Source organism: Sordaria macrospora, chromosome 2 (genome assembly GCF_033870435.1).
Source record: "Sordaria macrospora chromosome 2, complete sequence".
In the NCBI taxonomy this organism is placed as follows: Eukaryota; Fungi; Ascomycota; class Sordariomycetes; order Sordariales; family Sordariaceae; genus Sordaria; species Sordaria macrospora.
Window position 1 is genome coordinate 30,823 of NC_089372.1, and position 12,886 is coordinate 43,708.

General features: G+C 51.3%; 4 protein-coding genes across 4 annotated transcripts; 1 reads left to right on the forward strand and 3 right to left on the reverse strand.

Annotated features, from left to right (window-relative positions):
- Positions 1–477: 477 nt before the first annotated feature.
- On the reverse strand, positions 478–1,315 carry SMAC4_09882 (uncharacterized protein). The gene is made up of 2 exons (XM_003342782.2): positions 725–1,315; positions 478–637 (listed from the first exon to the last, which is right to left on the reverse strand). The coding sequence occupies exons 1-2, from the start codon at positions 884–886 to the stop codon at positions 479–481; spliced, it is 321 nt and encodes a 106-aa protein (XP_003342830.1). The 5' UTR covers positions 887–1,315; the 3' UTR covers position 478.
- A 1,505-nt stretch (positions 1,316–2,820) lies between these two features.
- On the reverse strand, positions 2,821–3,974 carry SMAC4_13180 (uncharacterized protein; the record flags this gene model as incomplete). The annotated part of the gene is made up of 3 exons (XM_066091299.1): positions 2,821–3,128; positions 3,717–3,790; positions 3,839–3,974. 3 exons carry the CDS (start codon positions 3,972–3,974, stop codon positions 2,943–2,945), a joined length of 396 nt encoding a protein of 131 aa, XP_065945952.1. The 3' UTR covers positions 2,821–2,942.
- An 842-nt stretch (positions 3,975–4,816) lies between these two features.
- SMAC4_07623 (uncharacterized protein) lies at positions 4,817–5,701 on the forward strand. Its single transcript, XM_066090666.1, has 3 exons — positions 4,817–4,934; positions 5,040–5,195; positions 5,246–5,701. Exons 2-3 carry the CDS (start codon positions 5,072–5,074, stop codon positions 5,602–5,604), a joined length of 483 nt encoding a protein of 160 aa, XP_065945953.1. The 5' UTR covers positions 4,817–4,934; positions 5,040–5,071; the 3' UTR covers positions 5,605–5,701.
- A 2,596-nt stretch (positions 5,702–8,297) lies between these two features.
- On the reverse strand, positions 8,298–10,966 carry SMAC4_07622 (uncharacterized protein). Its single transcript, XM_066090665.1, has 5 exons — positions 10,525–10,966; positions 9,668–10,460; positions 9,420–9,565; positions 9,215–9,351; positions 8,298–9,111 (listed from the first exon to the last, which is right to left on the reverse strand). The coding sequence occupies exons 2-5, from the start codon at positions 9,911–9,913 to the stop codon at positions 8,426–8,428; spliced, it is 1,215 nt and encodes a 404-aa protein (XP_065945954.1). The 5' UTR covers positions 9,914–10,460; positions 10,525–10,966; the 3' UTR covers positions 8,298–8,425.
- Positions 10,967–12,886: the final 1,920 nt, after the last annotated feature.

Consider the following 12,886-nt stretch of genomic DNA (forward strand, 5'->3'; position numbering starts at 1 on the left):
AAAAGGGTGCGGCGACAGATCGATTCGTCCCTCACCCTTCAAAATTGGGACAACAATCAAGCTCGCCCAAAGCGAGCCAGCCTGAGATACCGCCATGCCTGTCGTCATTAAGCCGGACTCTGACTCCCAAAGCGGCAAGAACCGTGACTTTGCTACGTCGTCGCCCTTAAACCTTCTCTTGAAAGCCTCGGCCCCCCATCACCGCTGCCTCATTCTACACTCATCGTTCAGCTCTCAGCACGATCCTGGAGGTTCTACGAACCCCCCGTTCTCCATTGTGGGCAACAAGAACGGCTTCGTCCATACCTTCATCCGCGCCTGGCAGCAAGACCTGCACCTGAGGATCCGGCCCGACGATGTGTGGCTCGCCATTCTCACCCAGTTTAGTTTCTTCGTCAACAAGAACGCCGAGGCGCTCCGTCATCTCTTCGTTTCCCATCAAGGTCAGCAGGAGGTCGATGTTACTGTCGATGTCCCCTCAGTCAGGGGCCTCAGGGCCGTAGACGTTGGGGCTGTTGCCCAACGGCTGGCGGCCATGGTGAAGGAGCGCCTCGTGGACCCTAATATCGCCGACACCCTTTTGCCCACTTTCACCACCACGACGCCACACGACCGAGACGTAGCCGCTATAGTGTTCCTGGGCGTTACACAGGAGTATTTCAGATCTGGAATGCGGTTCGGCTGCGGCCTCCCGTCGGTCACCTTGTTAGGAGAGAGAAGCGACTGGACCGACATTCTCAGACGTGTGGCCTGGTTCGAGACCCTTGGTCACGAGGAGATAGACGCGTGGACTATCCGGCTGACCAAAGTCCTTACCTACATGGTAGCCAGCTTTGACTTTCCAGACGGGGCCGATGTCAAGAACTTTTGGGCACGCACAGTTCATGAGGGACCAGCACAGGGATCTGGCGGCATTATAAGCCTGTCGGGGTGGCTGACTACGTTTTGTTGGTGGGGGGCTGGTGGCGAGAGAGTCCCGAGCTATACCGATGAACAACTCCGCAGCTACACGCAGCCCGTGCCATACCCTCGTACCCTCGTTCCATCCAGTTCCGGTCCTCACTTCATAATCTTACCGCCCGGACATGGTCGCTTGACGCTAGACGGTGTCGAGTTTCCCGTTATTGATCGGAAGAGGGTGCCGCCGGGCGTAGTTACAGTCCCGGTCACTTTGCACGGGCATGTACCTAGCAAGGCTTTTTGTGTGGCCGGGTCGATGGGCATGCAGGTAATTGAACAGGAATGCGACCAAACTGCGGCTCAACCTGCTTCGGGATGGTGGCTGCTGTCAGCCATTGAGGACCCAAGTATACCCCGTCCCCAAAGATCGCCCGAAGGACATGTGTACATCCCTGGTTGAGGGTAGTGTTGGGTACTTTAGTTTATAGCTTCATAACCTGATACAATATATTACGCTGAACATCTCCTTACGTTCAGAGCAAAGTTGGGACCGTTGTTAACCCAAGCTCACAATGCCTATATTCCAAAATCGATTACCGGGTTAGCTAATTGATAGAGGCACATGGTTCCCTCTGGTGCCTGCCAAGGCCTTGTGGGATAGTCTCGCTTAATGAAGGAAGCTCTGGTGAAAGAAGCTTGGGGTATTGTGAAGCGTTTGGAATGGGGACGCGGGTCACAAAGCTGTCAAGTGGCGAGCTTATGAAGCGTTCGTTGTCGTCTTTATTGATTTTCTTCGTCAGCGCGGCGCCTTAGAGGTTGATCGGTGGAGATGGAAGGTCGGGAAGGACGGCCGAGCTGAGAGGCGCGATGGAAAGATTCACGCTCAAAAGAGTGTCGTGTTCAGGTTGTTGTTGGCGATTTTGCTGTCTCGCCGTGACATTCTGTTGCTCAGCCTACTACGACTCAGCTGGGCGACAGAGAAAGTTTGTTCTCTATCTTGTTATTGTTTTTCGAAACTGCTTGGGCGGAAGCGCGTACTTAATGGAGGTGTTGTCGGTGGTCTCCCATCACCTCGATCACTTCGTTCCTCGTCTTCCCTACACCTCAACGGATAAGGTAAGTAACAGTACATGGAAAATGATATTGGCAATCCCCTCGTCCACGATGGGCCTACAACGACTCAGCGTATTGCGTACGAAGTCGTGATTAGATCGCAATCCCAGCCTCAATGACATGGAGTGCGATAGAGTAACTTGATTTCCAGAAGCGCTATTTTCATTGCTTGGGTTACACTTCAACGGCTAAGCTGAACAGGCGGCCCGAATGCCCGGTGATCTGGAGGCTGTTGTTGTATCGATAGGTGTTACGATCCAATCGTTGAGCCTCATGTAAGCTAGATAGATTGACCAATCAGATAGGACCCGGGGTTGAAGACCAGTATATAAGAAGGCCTCCCGGCCTTCGTTATACCTGGTTCTTCAGCAAGCAATAGCTATCACAATCTATCAGTACCTTTTGGCTACTACACTGTTACTCTATTGTTCTATCCCAGCGATAATACTCCTGTGCTTGTAACGGTTCGTCACAGTAATATCAAAACAAAACGACCTAGTGACAAGCTTGACTACAAGAAACTGGGACCCTTCAAGGTTCTCGAGAAAGTCAGCACTAGCAACTACCGTCTTGAACTACCCAAAGGCATGCGACAATGGCCTACCTTCCACATCTCACTACTGGAACCAGCGCCCAAGAACGCCAGACTCGACAAGAAGGTCGAAACCTGGAACGAGGGTGACGAGTTCATGGCAGAAGACATATTGGACTCCATGATCGAAGACGGTAATATCAAGTACCTTGTCAAATGGGAAGGTTACGGACACGAAAGCAATACATGGGAACCCTCAGAATACCTCCGCAACTTTAAGAAAGAGATTGAGGATTGGCATCGCCAGAATCCTGACCGGCCACAACCGCCGCCCCGAATTCAGGCATCTCCAACCCATTCTCTCGAGCCCACTGGTCAAAATCCAACCCCTCCCCGGTCAAATCGACAGGGACAGGGTCGTCGGAAGAATTAGCAGGCTCCCCCAGAGGGTTGCCGACACCCAGAGGATTATTGTCACCAAGCTCCTCCGCCAAATCAGCCATCCCGCGATCAAACATTTCCTTCTGACGTTTCTGAAGATGACGTTTCTGCTCCCGCACACGCAACAACCGAGACTGAATTTCTGTGACAAGGGCAGTATTCTGGGCTTGGAACAGGAGTTCAATTCAGCTGATAAACTACTTTGGTCTCGAAGGCCTTGTTGAATCCTTTCAAGCCTTTCCATCCAGGCTGGGGTTCCCGACCTTCTTATGCCAAAGCCTTCCTTCCTTCTGCTGGCCTGATCTGGGTCATGAGGCCATAAGGCATCTATCTAGCGGTGTGCACCGCTGTGCTTACATATGATCCTTCCCGAGTATCTTCCTCCAATATCCTTCCTTCCTATGACGCCGGCGTCGTCACGGGTACCGCCCTATCGCCGCCGGAGTGCCTTGGTTGGTTAGGGATCGTTCTTGTGACAGCAGGGTTTCCCTTCTGGCCTGGCTAGCACAGCCCGATATGAGGGGCAGTGCAGCCGGCGTACGTATTGTTGGCTGGAATACGCCAGGGATTATTGAGGGGATTCGGGTAGGTTGTGCTATCGGTCGAATAGACTCTCCGACCGAGTTGGCCTGGTTGCCTGAAGCATTTTGAAGGGTTCGAGAGGCTCAGCCGTGCGGCTCTGCGAGCCTCGTGCTGCTGGGTTAGGGTCGAGGTCGAATGTCCGTGTGACAATTTCCACCGAGCTACGCAACAACTTATCTTCCTCCTCCTCAAGACGCTTCGCATCCTTCATGGATTGATACACTGAAACGATCAATACAATGAAAGCAAGAGCTGGAAGACAACACTCACAACGACGAGTAACGTCCTGGTCGTCACAAGAAGTTTTGCGACGAACACACTCGCTACACGAGTTCGACTTCAAAGGATCAACAACACATGTACTGTCACACGGACATATGCCACACTTTTGGTAACATACGGGCATATGCTACACTGTCAAACGGGCATATGCCACACTCCTGGTGTCATACGAGAAAGACCTACATGTATGCAGATCGCTAGATGCCTTGGAGCCTCAGGTGACAAGGACCCGTACATACTAGATAGGTACCGTTTCCCTTTGGCATAAGAAGGCCTTGAAGCCCAGCCTTCCTCTAGAGGTTGAAAGGACCAACAAGGCCTTCGAGACCAAAGTAGTTTATCAGCTGAATTGAACTACTGTTCCAAGCCCAGAATACTGCCCTTGTCACATGTACGGCCATGACGATGACAGCTGCTGCACGGCATTTTGGATGGTTCGCCAGCGCTCTCAATCAAAACTGCCAAAGCTTTAGTGGCAGCCCCCTTTTGAGCGGACCTGCGAGGACGAGAGACACGAGAAGGATTCATAGTGAAGGTTGTTAATGGAGAACTTACCAGGAACAAAAGGGACAGGGTGACACAGGATTGTTAAAAAAGAACGATGGTCGGGAAGGGAGAGAACTGGGGCACGGCAGGCAATAAGGTAGCGACGAACAAAAACTTGTTGGCACCCAAGCAACGGAAGCGGATAAGTATTATTATTTAGGTTACATTGTGGCGTTGAGGACAAAGCCACAGAGAGGGGGGCATCGTGTTACGATCCAATCATGGAGACTAGACTAGCCGACCAACCAGAGCGGACCCGAAGGGAGGACCCGAAGTCCCGGGTTCTAAGCCCGGGTCCACGGGTCCAGTATATCGGGTCCATGAAGACCGGTATAAAAGAAGGCCTTCCCCGGCCTCTCGTTACCGGTTCTTCAGCAAGCAATAGCTATCACAATCTACCAGTACCTTTTGGCTACTACACTGTTACTCTATTGTTCTATCCCAGCGATAATACTCCTGTGCTTGTAACGGTTCGTCACACCTTTCCGTTCATCATTCTTCTTCAACAATCCTGTGTCACCTGGTTCCCTTGTCCCTGGTAAGTTGTCCTTCATCAACATCCTTATCGTCGTCATGAATCGTTTTCGAGTCTCTCGTCCTCGCCGTTCCGCTCAGAAAGGGGCTGCTACTAAGGCTTTGGCAGTCTTGATCGAAAGTTCCGGTGAAACTTCCGAAATGCCGTGCAGCAATTGTCATCGTCATTGCTGTGCTTGCGTGGTTGATCTTTCGAAATCGAACTCGTGTAGCGAGTGTGTTCGTCGCAAGACTTCTTGTGACGGCCATGACATTGCTCGTCGTTGTGAGTGCTGCTTTTCTTGTTCCTTGTTTCCGTTGTACTGATGGTATTAGTATATCAATCCATGAAGGATGCGAATCGTCTCGAGGAGGAGGAAGACAAGCTGTTGCGCAGCTCGGTGGAGATTCAGTCTCGGCTGTTGCGCGTGCGGGAGCAGAAGCGCCATCTCCAGAAGCGTCAGAAGGAAATGTTTGATCATGGGATGGCTGATCTAGCGGAGGAGCTTGGTGATACTGATCCTCTGGTTGAGGAGTCCGCTAGTTCTTCCGGCGTCCCTGCTGCTTCCGTTAAATTGACCGGGGGGTTGGTTTTTGAACAATGGGCTCAGGAGAATGGTTTGGAGATGCCTGATTTTGAGGTGGTTGCGGTCGGTCAGGGTTCTGGCGATGCCAATCCTCAATCTCTTTCTTGAAGTTGAGGAGGTATTCTTGTGGTTCCCATGTATTGCTTTCGTGGCCGTAGCCTTCCCATTTGACAAGATACTTGATTTAATGAAATATTGGACATCTTGTAAGTTGACTACATATTCTTCCATTTGTACAAAACGTCCGCTTACTCCTCCTCTCAACAGTCACCGTTTGGCGACCCTTCTCTTCGATGGCGAGCATTTCATGCCCTGTTGGTGACCAATGTTTGATTTAAGCGGCGTTTCTAGCTCAGACAAGTACCTCAAGAAACGCTTTTCCACTGAGCCAGGGCACTTGGCTGTTTTTCGAAAGTCTGTAGAGGGTGGAGTGGCTGGTTCTTTCTGTGGACAAAAAGGGAAGTGCGATGTCTAGGAAAGAAAGGAAGGCAGGTAGAGGAGGGTAGGGCTTTCCACTTGAGACTCGGGTTGTGTCTTTCACAGCCATGCTCGCAAGCATGAGATCTGTCTACGCTTTCTCCATGTCTATTAAGGCCTTCGGGACCGTAGTTTATCAGCGGAATTGAACTACTGTTCCAAGCCCAGAACACTGCCCTTGTCACATTGCGCCACAAGGACCTAGAAGGGTGTGAAGATGGCTCCCGAAGATGTGAAGGAAGCTGGAGGGGTCAGCATCATTGGACGTTTATTGGAGGTTTAGGCGAGGGGGTGTAGCCTGACTGTCTCGGTGCGGACGGTCTTCCGATGAGCACATTCCATCATCAGCCTGGGCCACAGGATGCGACATCAAACTAGGTGTTCCTGATTGCGGGAACCATTGGATCTCCAACGAGGTCAGCACTCTCTTTTTCGCTCTTTCTTCGGTGGATGGATCGCCGTGCCAGACGGTCTCGGCGGCTCGAGTATGCAGTGATTGGAAATGAAACTTCTTAATCGACCACTCGACCGCAGATAAGAAGCACGCAGGCACTGAGGGCGACGATGGCATGTGATTTGGGTGTTGCGAGTTGCGACGCCGCTGCCAGTTGTTTTTTCGGTTCAGTTGTCGTCAAGGAAACCTCAAGGACATTTTGGACGAGTTGGGAACCAGAGTGACGTCAAAAAAGCAGATTGGAGAGTGTCTGGCTCCTTGTGTCACACGGACATTGCCCACAGTCCACGGGTCCCGCCATATACTGGCAATAGGCCTCGGGTTGCCCTCGGGTTAATGGTCTTTTGGTGGACATTTAGGGCACTGCTCTTATCTTTGTATGCTAGATTCACCGATGTGGCACGTCTCATGCCCTACGGGAGGCGGAAGTAGACGTTAAAAATTACAACAACAACAACGGCCTATTGCCAGTGTAAATCATGTGTTGCCCATAGCGTAAACGCGGCCCAACACTTGTAATCGAATCGCCCAGTGGGCGAGCCGCCAGTATATGACGGAACCTGTAGCACAAAGGAAAAGGTAAAAGAAATGACAAAATCACTCCTCTCCGCTCTCGCTCTCGCTCTCCTCCTCCCGCAAGGCCTCCTCCCGTCTCCTTGCACGGTGAACTAGCCTGTCCAAGTCCACCGTAACCCTCTCAATGTCGTGGCCATGGCCAACTTCCACCCCTCTACTCCGTAAAAACCCCGTAAGGTTGTCAGCGGCGCCACCGCCGTCAGTGTGCTGTTGCCAGAGTGTCTGGCGCCATGCCTTTCTCGTACAAGTCCATGAAAAGAAGTGCGAGGTCTGGATTTGCATAGAACGGCCATGCTTGCGTATAATTAGGTATATATGAGTGTAACAAAGTTCCTACGGTAGCGTAGTAGGCTTTTGCAAATGGGATACATGCCGTCCTTGAAGAGGTGTCTCAGCTTCACTTCCGCCCTGTAAGTACCTAGTAACCTGGGTTGGGGTAGATAGAGCTGAAAAACCCAGAACAAAAGGAAAGCAAACACTGTCCCGCTCCCGGAAGGGAGCACACCAAGCAGTGGGACAGCACTGTTCTTTGCCTCTTTGACTGGCAGTAATTCTGGATTTTTTTCACCGGTAGGTGGACATCTAGATCGGCGTCTCATGCTGGGCTATGTCAAGAGGGATCTGGAATGGAAGGCATTGTGGTGTGAATGGAGTTGAAGACTTGAAGTGCATGATGAGTCGAAAGACTTTTGCCGAGAGCACATGTGCGGAGCGGCCCGGTACCGAGTGGAGGCACGGTTAAGGCTGAAAGAAACAACGTTGAACCATGTTCATCAAGCGAACGGGGTGACGATTCCGGGATTGATGACGTTAACTGTCACACGGACATCGACACCCTTGTCCAGTTTCAGGCTAAGCGAGCCAACCCCAGAACTTCTGACGGCGCTAAACATCATCACAAAGCCATCATAGTCATCACAGGAGTAATCACGCTTAACCGAGCAGAAGCAGGGCGCCCGGGCAAATGCCGGCGCCAGGAGGAAGAAGGAGAATGGATGAAGGCATTCAGAAAAGACCCACATGTATACAGATCGCTAGATAGAGGCCTTGGAGCCTCAAGCGACAAGGACCGGTACGTACCCAGTACGTACCGTTTCCCTTTAGCATAAGAAGGCCCTGAAGTCCAGCCTTCTCCTGGAGGTTGGGAGGATCAACAAGGCTTCGTGACCAAAGTAGTTTATTAGCTGAATTGAACTACTGTTCCAAGCCCAGAACACTGCGCTTGTCACATTAATGCAATACAGTTCTAGAAGGACTGACCTCCATCATAGACTTGGACGGGCTCGTGTTCACGAACCCATCACTCAATCAGGAACGCGCCATTGGAAGAAACTCAGGGAGAAGAACAATATATGTAAACTGTCAGCTGTAGCGTCTACCACGATCGCCTGAGATCCGTTCCGTCCAACTGTTATCTGCCGTCTAAGCATCCAGCGGCTTCTGCGCAAGAACCACGCGCCACTTCCAGTTTGCGTGGATCTTTTGCTCCTTGAATTCCTTGCGAACGCAAGCAGCGTAGCCAGCCAATGCCTCATCACTCCAACCCATGACCTCGCCGAGGAAGTACGCGAAGATACCCTCGAGATCCTGCGTCAAGTAGACCATGTTAAAGAGCCCAAGCTCCTTTTGCTTTGGGTCAGTTGGCCAACCGGAGCATGGAGCCAGGTAGTCCTTGACCTGGATGTTGGTGAAGCCCGCCTCTTTGACGCCATTTTCCATACAACCCGAATCCGCCATATTGATGGCAACCCCCGTCTTTCTACCCACCTCGGTCCAGATTTTTCCCCATTGGTATAAGGCAGAGTCCTCGGGCATAGTCCCGTCGTTGCAGACCAGGTTTACTTCGCCATCGATGTGTTCAATCCAAGCGCCTGGTTTCATACACTTGTACGCCTGTTTATATAAAGCAGGCCAATCGCGAATTACGCCAGTGAGCCAGCGAATATGGACGTAATCAAAGAAATCTTCACGGTAGGTCCATGGCTTGGTAGCGTCATCGATATCGAAGTGAAGGTTGGGAGGAACCCAACTGGGTTGGATCGGTGAAATGTCGGTACCGATTACATTGCAATTAGGGTGCTCGTCGGCAAAGTCGACCGCCCAAAGTCCTGAAAATGGCAATGCACTGGTTAGTGAAATATTCTCCTCAATTTCATTTACTGCTTGGGTGGTTCAGGATGCTTCATTAATCCAAGGTAGCGATCTACTTACCGGTACCAGTGGCAACATCAAGTGCATTCTCAATATCATCCTTGATAGGGGCCGTATACAGCTTTCCGTCGAGCAACAGAGTCTGGAAGTGATGGAAAATATCTAGCATCTCATTTGCCTTTTCGTCGTTTGGGCCCCTGAATTGTGATACAACCATTAGCCTCAAAAATTGCGTTGTGGTATTCCTCCTTGTGAACCAACATACCAATATTCATGATCTGTAGCAGCATCACTGTGGTACGTGCGGCCTCTGATCGTACGATATCTCATAATACTAGAGCTGATTGAAGCGGTTGAACTCTCGGCGTCGCTGCCTAGCGTCGAGTCGGCATCATCATCAAGCGAAAGCTCCTATGCGTGTGTGGCACCTGTCTGTCAGTACTCCCCTATCACAAACAAGCAGCCTTATGCTCTGGAAGATGTCAGAGGAAAGTTTATGAAAAACCGACGAACCTGCTCAGCCCAATGCGAGCCGGCTAAGAGACCAATGGGCTCTGAAGGCTCATCGGCCACTGGAGACAAGGGAGCAGGCGTGGGCGACTGTGCAAGACCTGGTGTGGGCGACTTCCTTCCTGCCGGGGAGACGGGACCTGGAGTAGGCAATTTTGTCCTGTTCGGAGAACTCATGGCTAAAGGATGCGTTTGGTTCGAGTTCGGACTTGGTGCAACGGAAAAACTCGAGTGTGAAAGGTTGCTCATTATAAAAAGTGACAGCAATCCAGTAGATATAAGAACGGTTGCCCCTCATCGAGCCCTTGCAGTAGGATGCCCATGTCCTTGGGGAGGAGCGGTCAAGCATTAAGGTAACATCGCACGATCCTTTGGCCACAGCCTCGGCCACTGTCTAAAATTCCCCAGTGCGACCTGTCAATTTTTGGTGGGCTAACGGGTAACGCTTCCGGTTATGCTGTTTTAGGGAAAAAATTGTTTTATAGGGTGATGGAAGTACCTTACTTAATGAGCCACAGCAGTGGGTTGACACTGCATGCCGAGTTACAATTGGCCGCAAACACGCTAGCGAGTAAATAGACAATGTGACAATCGTGGGAGCTTGCGTCAATCAATCAAACACATTACTTGGACAACCATAGTGCCTGCAGGTTGGCCCTGCTGCAATTGTTGAGCTGAGCCCGAAGACACGAGGAGTGTAGCGCGGAAAGAATAAGTGCGGTCGGCCGTGCAATCCAGTCTGCTTAGAACTAAGAGGTGTTTCCGTGCCTTGCGTGCTCAACATCATCCGAACGAACTAAAAGCCATTAGTTTCCCGGACAACGAACCTGAACGTGATAGTGCCGCAGGGGAGAACGAACTAGAGTATGTTGCTTTGGCTGATTCAGCAGACTTGTTGTGCCAGGGCGGTAAGTGGGCTGCAACACAGCCAATGGTTAGGAATGTGGAGAATGTGGATGGCGCTGAAGGCCCCGATGTGTGCACAGTAAAGAGAACGAGGAGAAGTCCAGCAAATCCACCGGGCTTTGTGGGGTGTGAAGTGGTTTACCTTATATACCACCACAAGAGGGGCACAGGATTGTAACTTCTTTGTGTACCGCTTGTGCAGTGCAATTACAACAAGTGGAACTGACCCAGCGTGCATGCCGTGTGGTTTTGAGACATTGAGAAGCAACGACGGAAAATTGAGGCGGGAAGCTCTTTCCACGCGTTACTCTGTACAGTGTCCGAGAAGCCGGTGTAACCGGCCATGCGGAACCGCGCGGGCAGTGACTGAGAAAAGTGGGTCGTCTTGGAGAAATGCACATACGCGTAAGATCAAGTGAGCTTCACGCTTCTTTTTAGGGTGTGTTTTGCCCCGAAAATGCGGCCTGGAAATGCTGGCTCGGAAATGGGATTTCAGAAAGCTGTGCACATGCAATTCGGAAATAGTTTGGAAGCGATATGATTCCAGGTCGGATTTTCAAAGATCTAGAGGTCCGGAAGCTTGTCCTTAGAAATCTTGGGTTCAATGTGGTTATCTGATTGGTCAAAGAGCGTTCTGTGGAATACAGTTAATTATCTCCGTGTCTTGGAAATGTTGGATTTCCGCTTGGAAAACTTCCATGTGTTATTGAACAGCACTTGAAAACTTATCTCGATGCGAACAAAGCTTCGCATGGCTGATTCCGCTTGGGGCCAGGGTTCTGCCGAATTTTCACTGCCTAGCCAGCTAGCCGGGTGTGTCTCGATCACGGAAAGTGTCAGGCAGCCGACAGACAACCCGTTCTAGATATCCCCTCCATCCCGTGGATGAGTCGGCAGGTGTCAAACAGGGGCTGCGTGTGTGTGTGCGTGGATGGACGTGGTACGGGTAAGGCTGAAGCAACAACGGTGAACCCTGTTTGTCAAGGGGACCGGAAAGGTCGACCGAAAGTGACCGATGACGCTTGACGGCAATCGTTGAAAAAAAAAATTGATATTGAGGGCTTCATCAAAAGATGGGGTACATATCTGCTATGTTTCCTACCACTTCCATCGACGCGTCCGGTGCGGCACGTCTCATGCCCTACGGGAGGCGGAAGTAGACGTTAAAAATAACAACAACAAAAGCATCGACGCGCGCCCGCCCTGCTGCCCTTGTTGACCTTCACACGCTCGTGATTTTAGACATCCAACGGCTTCTGGGCACGAACTACACGCCACTTGACGTACCCATGGATCTTGCCCTCCTTGTACTCCCGTCAACTAGTGTGACAAGGGCAGTGTTCTGGGCTTGGAACAGTAGTTCAATTCCGCTGATAAACTACTTTGGTCTCGAAGGCCTTGTTGGTCCTTTCAACCTCTAGAAGAAGGCTGGGCTTCAAGGCCTTCTTATGCCAAAGGGAAACGGTACCTATCTAGTACGTACGGGTCCTTGTCACCTGAGGCTCCAAGGCATCTAGCGATCTGCATACATGTAGGTCTTTCTCGTATGATACCAGGAGTGTGGCATATGCCCGTTTGACACCAGGAGTGTAGCATATTGTCACACGGACATTTGCCCATAGTTCTGGGTTAGGGTTGCCGAGGCTTAGCAGAGTCTCAATGCCTGACATCAGCCTCATGAATGCCCGGTGGCCGCAGGCCGCGAGGCTCAACCTCGCTTTGGCCAGACTCTCAGCTACCAGCATCGCTCACCCAAGCCCCTCTCGACGCCTTCAGGCTAGCGAGCCAACCACCGAACTGCCGACGACGCTAGTAAGCGAGATGAGGCAATCCCCAGTCATCACAGAAGCGATCACAGCAATCAAGCAAGGATTAGAGCGACCGAACGAGGATCGGCGCCAGAAGAAGGAAGTAGAATGGTTGAAGGCACTCAGGAAGATCCACATGTATGAAGATCGCTAGATAGATACCCTGAGGCCTCAAGCAACAAGGCTTGGTACGTACCTTAGTACGCACCAAACCTCTTTGGCATAAGAAGGCCTTGAAGCCCGGCCTGGATGGAAAGGCTTCAGAGGATTCAACAAGGCCTTCGGGACCAAAGTAGTTTATCAGCGGAATTGAACTACTGTTCCAAGCCCAGAACACTGCCCTTGTCACACATATGCCCGTATGCCACCAGGAGTGTGGCATATGCCCGTATGCTACCAGGAGTGTAGCATATGTCCGTGTGACACTGTCGAGCCCCATAGGTTTATCTAATGAGCGTTGGCTCACTGAGAGCCTTGCTCACCGTGAGCCACTGCGCCTGTGAGCGCC

Bases quoted from the DNA above. Each gene is read 5' to 3' on its own strand.
- SMAC4_09882 (XM_003342782.2), bottom strand. From the start codon at position 886: ATGAACTGTGCGTGCCCAAAAGTTCTTGACATCGGCCCCGTCTGGAAA. The intron at 638-724 runs GTCGCTTCTCTC...TGTAACGCCCAG, and splicing joins CGTCTGAGAATGTCGGTCCA to GAACACTATAGCGGCTACGT.
- SMAC4_07623 (XM_066090666.1), top strand. From the start codon at position 5,072: ATGCCGTGCAGCAATTGTCATCGTCATTGCTGTGCTTGCGTGGTTGAT. The intron at 5,196-5,245 runs GTGAGTGCTGCT...TGATGGTATTAG, and splicing joins CCATGACATTGCTCGTCGTT to TATATCAATCCATGAAGGAT.
- SMAC4_07622 (XM_066090665.1), bottom strand. From the start codon at position 9,913: ATGAGCAACCTTTCACACTCGAGTTTTTCCGTTGCACCAAGTCCGAAC. The intron at 9,352-9,419 runs GTATGTTGGTTC...ATCACAATTCAG, and splicing joins GCTACAGATCATGAATATTG to GGGCCCAAACGACGAAAAGG. The intron at 9,112-9,214 runs GTAAGTAGATCG...TGCCATTTTCAG, and splicing joins TGATGTTGCCACTGGTACCG to GACTTTGGGCGGTCGACTTT.